We start from the raw sequence: 8,370 nt of genomic DNA on the forward strand, positions 1-8,370 counted from the left end.
TCGGACGGACCTGGTGCGCTTTTATCTCTAGTGCAACTAGCCACTCATCGATCGCAAAATTCCACCTGATCTTACCCATTATGGATCATTAAGGACCATTATAACTGGATGAACAAACACTGGATTCTGGGGCAGACCAGACTCAATCTTACAGCGGAAGGCCGGGGAGGATTGGGGGGCGGGAGGGGTGTGGTAAGGAGATCACCGAAGGACTTGTATGCATGCATATAAGCATAACCAATGGTCATAAGACACTGGGGGGTAGGGGAGGCTGGGGGAATGTTAAGGGGGAGAAAAAAAAGGAGACATATGTAATACTCTTTGTAATACTTTAAGCAATAAAACAAAATTTTTTTTAAAAGCAACCAATTGTTTAAATAACCATTATTCTTGAAATTATATTCATGACTCACATATCTTTATTATTATTATTATTATTTTTATTGATTTCAGAGAGGAAGGGAGAGGGAGAGAGAGAATCATTGATCAGCTATCGCCTGCAACCCCTCCTGGGGATTGAGCCCACAACCCAGGCATGTGTCCTTACTGGGAATCAACCTGTGACTGCCTGGTTCATAGGTTGATGCTCAGGCACTGAGCCACACTGGCCGGGCTCACATATCTTTAAGATCCAGTTCATTAACAAATTGTACAGAAACTTACAGAATTGTCCAGTCAATTATATACCATATATACTGGTATTTGTCTCCCTGATTATATTATATTGTGCCCTTTTAGAAACTATCAAACTTATTTTCTTCAAATCAAGACCCATCTATCTATCTATCTATCTATCTATCTATCTATCTATCTATCCTATCTAATAATAGACAAACATGGTAATTAACCATACTCCGCTACGCTTCCCATTGGCTAATCAGGGTGATATGCAAATTAACTGCCAACCAAGATGGCGGCTGGCAGCCACGCAGCTGAAGCAAACATGAGGCTTGGTTGCCCCGGCGATGGAGGAAGCCAAGGTTCCCTGCCTGCCACGGCCCAGCTCTGAGCTCCGGATGCAACAATGTTGCAATTATAGAAGCTAAACAAACCCCAGGTACCTGCTTTCAGCCAGCGGCCTCGGAGCTGGAGCCGCAACAACGTTTCAATTACAGAAGGTAAATAAATCCCAGAATAAAAAAGAAAAAGAAAAAAAGGAGCGACTGGGAGCTTTAGTTGCAGGCTTGGCCCGCCTGAAAACAGCCCTCAGTCCCTCATCCAGGCTGGCCAGGCACCCCAGTGGGGACGCCCACCCTAAAGGGGGTGTGGCCAGCCTGAAAACAGCACTCAGCCCCTCATCCAGGCTGGCCAGGCACCCCAGTAGGGACCCCCACCCTGAAGGGGGTGCGGACAGCCTGAAAACAGCTCTCAGCCCCTCATCCAGGCTGGCCAGGCACCCCAGTGGGGACCCCCACCCTGAAGGGGGTGCGGGCAGCCTGAAAACAGCCCTCAGCCCCTCATCAAGGCTGGACAGGCACCCCAGTAGGGACCCCCACCCTGAAGGGGGTGCGGGCAACCTGAAAACAGCCATCAGCCCCTCATCTAGGCTGGCCAGGCACCCCAGTGGGGACCCCCACCCTGAAGGGGGTGTGGGCAGCCTGAAAACAGCCATCAGCCCCTCACCCAGGCTGGCCATGCACCCAAGCGGGACCCCCACCCTGATCCGGGACACCATTCAGGGCAAACCAGCTGGCCCCCACCCGTGCACCAGGCCTCTATCCTATATAGTAAAAGGGTAATATGCAAACTGACCCTAACAGCAGAAAGACTGGGAATGACTGGTCACTATGACACACACTGACCACCAGGGGGCAGACGCTCAATGCAGGAGCTGCCCTCTGGTGGTCAGTGAGCTCCCACATGGAGGAGCTCTGCTCAGCCACAAGCCAGGCTGATGGCTGCCAGTACAGCGGTGGTGGTGGGAGCCTCTCCTGCCTCCTCAGCAGCACTAAGGATGTCCGACTACAGCTTAGGTCTGCTCCCTGCTGGCAAGTGGACATCCCCCGAGGGCTGCCGGGCTGCCAGAGGGATGTATGATTGCCAGCTTAGGCCCGATCCCCTGGGGAACAGGCCTCAGCCAGCAGATGGTCATCCCCCGAGGGGTCCCAGACTGCGAGAGTGCACAGGCCGGGCTGAGGGACCTTCCCCCACCCCGAGTGCACAAATTTTTGTGCACTGGGCCTCTAGTCTATATATAAAAGCCTAAGCAACCGGCTACTGTTCCACCATTCAACTGGTAGCTATGACATGCACTGACCACCAGGGGGCAGACACTCAAAGCACAGGCATGGAAACATGGAACAGACTGATGAATCTCAGAGGGAAAGGGGGACAGGGGAGGGCCAGAAGAGATTAACCAAAGATCTTATATGCATACTAGAGGCCAGGTGCATGGATTTGTGCACTGGTGGGGGGTCCCTCGGCCTGGCCTGTGGGTATCAGGCCGAATTCATGCACCGGGCCTCCGACAACCCCTGAGGGGTCCTGGATTGTGAGAGGGTCCAGGCCAGGCTGAGGGACCCCACCATTGCACGAATCCGTGCACTGGGCCTCTAGTAGTTAAAATAAAAAGGAAGTGAGAAAGGAAAAAAAAGATTATGCTGACACCCTTACATGTGATTCAGAGCGAAAGCAACATGCAATCAGAAAAGGAATGTAAAGAAGCACAACAAAATTCTAACTTTTCCAAGGAGGAAAACTGTTTAAAAAGAATATCAAACTGTTTCTGATATTTTTTCTTGATTCTTTTGATTTTGGTGCCTCTTGTCTGCTGGTGACCTAGATACTTCCCAGTCCTGATTCTGGCACTGGGCAAGTTTGCATCCTTCAGTGCTGTGTCCACAGCTCCTAGTATAACACCTGGCTCTGGATTGGAGCTGAATAGACACTTGTCGAGTGAATGATGGTAGAGCGCCCCCCCCCCTTCCAGAACATGCTGGACCAGAGGGCTTCTGCAGGAAGTTGATCAGTAAGGCAGTTGGGTTGCCATGGTGTTTTCAGTAGTAGACAGTCCCAGGTACACAGAGATCTAGTTCTCTTTGATGTCTGTTTTTCTGTGGAGGTGGGATGAGAGTACCTCCTGGTCTCCAGCCCCCCATGACCTTTGTCATTTTTAGCAGCAAGAGCAGGAGCAGGAATCCTTCAGTGGCTGAACTAGTTGCAGTTCCTCTGGTTGCAGGCCACAAAGGGCAGGATTTATTGGAAAGATGCTGTGGTGCTTCAAGGAATTGAAGCAAGAGTTGGCTTAGGAAGGGGAGGCACCAGGTCCACTCTGGGGACCTCAGCTGTATGGGAACCAGGCATCCTATCCTCAGGGCTCCTGATTCCTGACAACCAATTCATACTGCTAACCCTTGGAAGCCTCAGCACCCCTCCTGCCTGAAGGAAGGGGCCAGGTTGATGCTCAACCACTGAGCAACACTGGCCGGGCTCACATATCTTTAAAATCCCATGCTAACCAAGAACTCTGCCAGGGTATCATCCAGCAGTATAGCCCCACAATCCCAGCGGTGCCTACAGGAATCAGGGGCTGACTCTTCCTAGAACACACTCTCCCCTGATCCTCCAAAAATGGTTAATACTTGTCCTCTGTGTCCTATCCTGACGCCAGCCCTGAGCTGTCCTCCCTGGGTCCAGCGCCTGTGGCCCCTCCACGACGTCCCCCAACATGCCCAAGATCTGAGACACCTGTTCCGAGCTCAGTTCTCCTGCGACCGGTAGTGCTGCTACCCATTGCCAGCAGTAGCTCTCAGACCCAGCCCTACTCTCGCCCCCCCCCCGCTCCCCCCCGCAATTCCCACCTGCTAGTGCTTGAGGGTCTTGTGGTGTGGTCCTGTAGTTCCGGCCTCTCTCTCAGCCATAGGCGAGGTGCCAACTGTAAGCATGGCTTTGTTGTGCCTGGTCTCTCCTGATGCCGCGCCCTCTCTCCCCTCCCTCCCCCAGCTGCTCAGCATCTGTTGGGCCAGAAGTCCAACCGCTTTGGGAGTCCAGAGGAAGAGGCGAGGAGCAGGCACAGCTTCTGCGGAACGCCGATAAATGGGCAAAGGGACGTGCCTCTTCAGGTCCAGCGGCCTTGGGAGTCTAAGGTCCAGGCCGGTCCCAGAATGGATCTGGGGCTTCATTGGGAAGAGGGGGACGGGGGGGGGGGCGGGGCAGAACCTGAGGTGGAAGGGGAGCGTGGGACTGGCTCAGAGGGCAGGCTCAGCCACAGAGATGATGTTCTATCATAGCTCCTGACTGCGCTCTTCAGCACCTGGCCTCCGAGGGGACATTTCACAGCCCCAGAGACATTTCTGGACTTGGTTATCTCTGTGTCCCCGGCCCCGCAGTCCTGGGGAAAGCCGCCTGGACCGAGGGAAGGACGAGGAGTGGGGAGGAGACGACGAAGGGGGTCAGAGCTGCGATTGGAGCCAAGAACTGGAAGCGCCTTAAAGAGACTGCGCGGTCCCCGCCCCCCTTCCCGCCAGCCTCAATGAATTAGAGCTGTGTTTCCCAAACTTGCCTGATCATAAGAATCCTCTCGGGCCCTAGTTAAAGACACAGGTTCCGGAGCACCTCCCTTCGAGATTCTGATTCAGTGGGTTAGCGGGTGTTGCCGAGGAATCTGTAATTTTAACACACTCCCCACGTGATTCTCGGGAACAAGCAAGTTTGGGAAATATTGAATTAAAGGAAACCGGGCCTGGCTGCAGAAGCGGCCTCCGCTAGGGGGCTTCGGCGGGAGGATCCCGGAGGCGTCGCCTGCTTCCGCCGCCCCTCCTTCAGTGAAAGTCCCTTTTGGGTCCAGCTGCCACAGCCACCGCGCACCCTCAGGCCGGGCGGGGGACACCCCAGGTCTGCGTGGCCCCCGCGCCGCCACGCCCAGTGGCCGCCCGAACCCAGCGATCAGGGGAGGAGCCGCAGCCAGTGGAGGCGGAGGAGGTAGAAGAGGCGGAGACGGCGGAGACGGCGGCGGAGAAGGCGGAGAGAAAGGTGGAGACAGAGGCGAAGGTGGAGGGGAAGGTGGAGGCGGTGGAGAAGGTGGACGCCACCGGGAAGGTGGAGGCAGCGGGGAAGGTGGACGCCACTGGGAAGGTGGAGCCGGAGGAGGTTCCTGGCCGCCGGGTTGAGCTCAAGCTGGAGCTCGAATCCGAGCCGGTAAAGGAGGCAGAGCAGGAGCCGAAGCAGGAGCTGGAGGATGAGAACCCAACGCGGAGCAGCGGTGGCGGCGGCAACAGCGAAGAGGTTCCTCCCCCCTCCCTTCCCTCCGATCCCCCGCGGGCCCCCGATCCCTCTCCGCGGCGCAGTCGTGCCCCCCGCCGCCGACCTCGGCCGCGGCCTCAGACCCGAGTTCGTACCCCACCGCAGCCTAGGCCACGGCCCCCGCCCCGTCCCCGGCCCCGGCGCGGCCCTGGGGGCGGATGCTTGGATGTGGATTTCGCTGTGGGTCCACCAGGCTGTTCCCACGTGAACAGCTTTAAGGTGGGAGAGAACTGGAGGCAGGGATTGCGGGTGATTTACCAGTGCTTCGTGTGGTGTAGAACCCCGGAGACCAGGAAAAGCAAGGCAAAGTCGTGCATCTGCCATGTGTGTGGCACCCACCTGAACAGACTCCACTCTTGCCTTTCGTGTGTCTTCTTTGGCTGCTTCACGGAGAAACACATTCATGAGCACGCCCAGGCGAAACAACACAACTTAGCTGTAGACCTTTACTATGGAGGTATATACTGCTTTATGTGTAAGGACTATGTATATGACAAAGACATTGAGCAAATTGCCAAAGAAGAGCAAGGAGAAGCCTTGAAATTACAAGCTTCCACCTCAACCGAGGTTTCTTACCAGCAGTGTTCAGTGCCTGGCCTCGGGGAGAAGTACCCAACCTGGGAGACAACCAAACCCGAGTTAGAACTGCTGGGACACAACCCGAGGAGAAGAAGAATCACCTCCAGCTTCACCATCGGTTTAAGAGGACTAATCAATCTTGGCAACACGTGCTTTATGAACTGCATCGTCCAGGCCCTTACCCACACTCCAATCTTGAGAGATTTCTTTCTCTCTGACAGGCACAGATGTGAAATGCCAAGTCCGGAGTTGTGTCTGGTTTGTGAGATGTCTTCACTTTTTCGGGAGTTGTATTCTGGAAACCCTTCTCCTCATGTTCCCTATAAATTACTGCACCTGGTATGGATACACGCTCGTCATTTAGCAGGGTACAGGCAACAGGATGCCCACGAGTTTCTCATTGCAGCGCTAGATGTCCTGCACCGGCACTGCAAAGGTGATGATGTTGGGAAGGCTGCCAACAATCCCAACCATTGTAACTGCATCATAGACCAAATCTTCACAGGTGGCCTGCAGTCTGATGTCACCTGTCAAGCCTGCCATGGTGTCTCCACCACGATAGACCCATGCTGGGACATCAGTTTGGACTTGCCTGGTTCTTGCACCTCCTTCTGGCCCATGAGCCCAGGGAGGGAGAGCAGTGTGAATGGAGAAAGCCACATACCAGGAACCACCACGCTCACAGACTGCTTGCGAAGGTTTACAAGGCCAGAGCATCTAGGAAGCAGTGCCAAAATCAAATGCGGTAGTTGTCAAAGTTACCAGGAATCTACCAAACAGCTCATGATGAATAAGTTACCTGTTGTTGCCTGTTTTCATTTCAAACGATTCGAACACTCGGCTAAACAGAGGCGCAAGATCACTACATACATATCCTTTCCTCTGGAGCTGGATATGACACCATTTATGGCCTCGAGTAAAGAAAGCAGGATGAATGGACAGCTGCAGCTGCCAACCAGTAGTGGAAACGACGAGAATAAGTATTCCTTGTTTGCTGTGGTTAATCACCAAGGAACTTTGGAGAGTGGCCACTACACCAGCTTCATCCGGCACCACAAGGACCAGTGGTTCAAGTGTGATGATGCTGTTATCACCAAGGCCAGTATTAAGGACGTTCTAGACAGTGAAGGGTATTTACTGTTCTATCACAAACAGGTCCTGGAACATGAATCAGAAAAAGTAAAAGAAATGAATACACAAGCCTACTGAAGTGACACACAGACCTACCTGAAATGGAAGATGACAACACCTATGCTACAACTGGCTTCGAGATTTAAAAGGACTACTTGCGTGGCCCATGGGCCTGACAGAGTAAGAATTGAACAGTACCCAGTGTCTAAGAGGTCCTGATTGGAAAAGAAGTAGGAGGGGCGGGAGAAGAGGCTCTAGTCTAAACAATCATTGAAAAGAAAATTAAATGGCAGGAATGCTCTGGTGAGGAAGGCAGGGAGATCCTGACACTGGTACATATCCTATATTCCTCCAAAAGATTGTGTGGGAAAGTGTGGGGTGGGAGGGGGGTGGAGTGGGGGGGGGATTTGTGCCCTTGTAACTGTAAAACATCTTTCTCCATGGGTGTTTCAGCTTCAACTGACCAATCATAACAGTTCTATGTTTGGGGGGGAAATGAAAAGTTTATACAAATGTAGCCCATTACATACATGGGTATGAAAGCAGAAAAGTGGAGGAGGCAGGGATATCTCATTGACAAACACCTTTGCCAGTTTCTTTGTATTCGTGATTTTTTGTGCTATTAAATGCAGTATTAAAAAAAGAAAGCCCATGAGAGCTAGTGAAAAGAGAAGAAAGAAGGGAGCTTGTATAAGGGGAGCCATGGCTCCAGTAGAGGAGGAAACAAGAAATACTGTAAGATAAGCAACCAACACAGACAGTCCTCAGCTAAGAGTATTGTGAATGAGTGTTTTTTTAACAAAGCTGTATGATATACTTGAGCAAATCAATGAACCTCTTTTCAATTGTTTTCTCATCTGTACAATGCAGATAATTCCTACCTTAAAGGGTTATTGTTAAAGAGTAAATGATATAAAATGTGTCAAAGTATAAAGTAAAAGGCTTGGAACTTTGTAGGGGCTCAGTAAACGTTTCTTGGATCTAAAACTTCCTTGGACTAGGACCAGAATGCAGCAGAGGTGAGTGTCAGTCCTACCCGAGACCCATGAACAACATGGGCACACATGGTGTTACATGCAGTTACACACACACACACACACACACACACACACACACACACACACTTACAACTCCCTCTACAACATTGACTACTTAGAGCCCCAAGGCAAAGGACTCCACTATTGTCCCTGTGTAGAGGGCATCACAATCAGTGCCATACCCAGGATTTGGGGAGAACCAAAACTGTCCTCAAAAGTCATTATTCTGTCCATTTAGAAGACTGCTGTCTTGTTTTCATGACTCAGCACCCCAGTGATGGGACTCGTAGGGCCACCAGCCTGCCAGGTTTCCACATAAAGATGTTTGGTGGTTTTTACCTTCCACAAGCATTATGGATATATCTTTACATTCACCTACAGG

The 8,370-nt window shown here is 52.3% G+C and overlaps 1 protein-coding gene across 1 annotated transcript; it reads left to right on the forward strand.

Moving 5' to 3' along the window:
* Positions 1 to 3,570: 3,570 nt before the first annotated feature.
* Positions 3,571 to 7,975, forward strand: USP27X (ubiquitin specific peptidase 27, X-linked). The gene is made up of 3 exons (XM_023760954.1): positions 3,571 to 3,716; positions 4,329 to 4,390; positions 4,787 to 7,975. The coding sequence occupies exons 1-3, from the start codon at positions 3,571 to 3,573 to the stop codon at positions 7,027 to 7,029; spliced, it is 2,451 nt and encodes an 816-aa protein (XP_023616722.1). The 3' UTR covers positions 7,030 to 7,975.
* Positions 7,976 to 8,370: the final 395 nt, after the last annotated feature.

Source organism: Myotis lucifugus, unplaced genomic scaffold (genome assembly GCF_000147115.1).
Source record: "Myotis lucifugus unplaced genomic scaffold, Myoluc2.0 scaffold_196, whole genome shotgun sequence".
Lineage (NCBI taxonomy): Eukaryota > Metazoa > Chordata > Mammalia > Chiroptera > Vespertilionidae > Myotis > Myotis lucifugus.

Bases quoted from the DNA above. Each gene is read 5' to 3' on its own strand.
- USP27X (XM_023760954.1), top strand. From the start codon at position 3,571: ATGGTTAATACTTGTCCTCTGTGTCCTATCCTGACGCCAGCCCTGAGC. The intron at 3,717-4,328 runs GTAGTGCTGCTA...CCGGCCCCGCAG, and splicing joins GCTCAGTTCTCCTGCGACCG to TCCTGGGGAAAGCCGCCTGG. The intron at 4,391-4,786 runs GTCAGAGCTGCG...TTTTGGGTCCAG, and splicing joins GGGAGGAGACGACGAAGGGG to CTGCCACAGCCACCGCGCAC.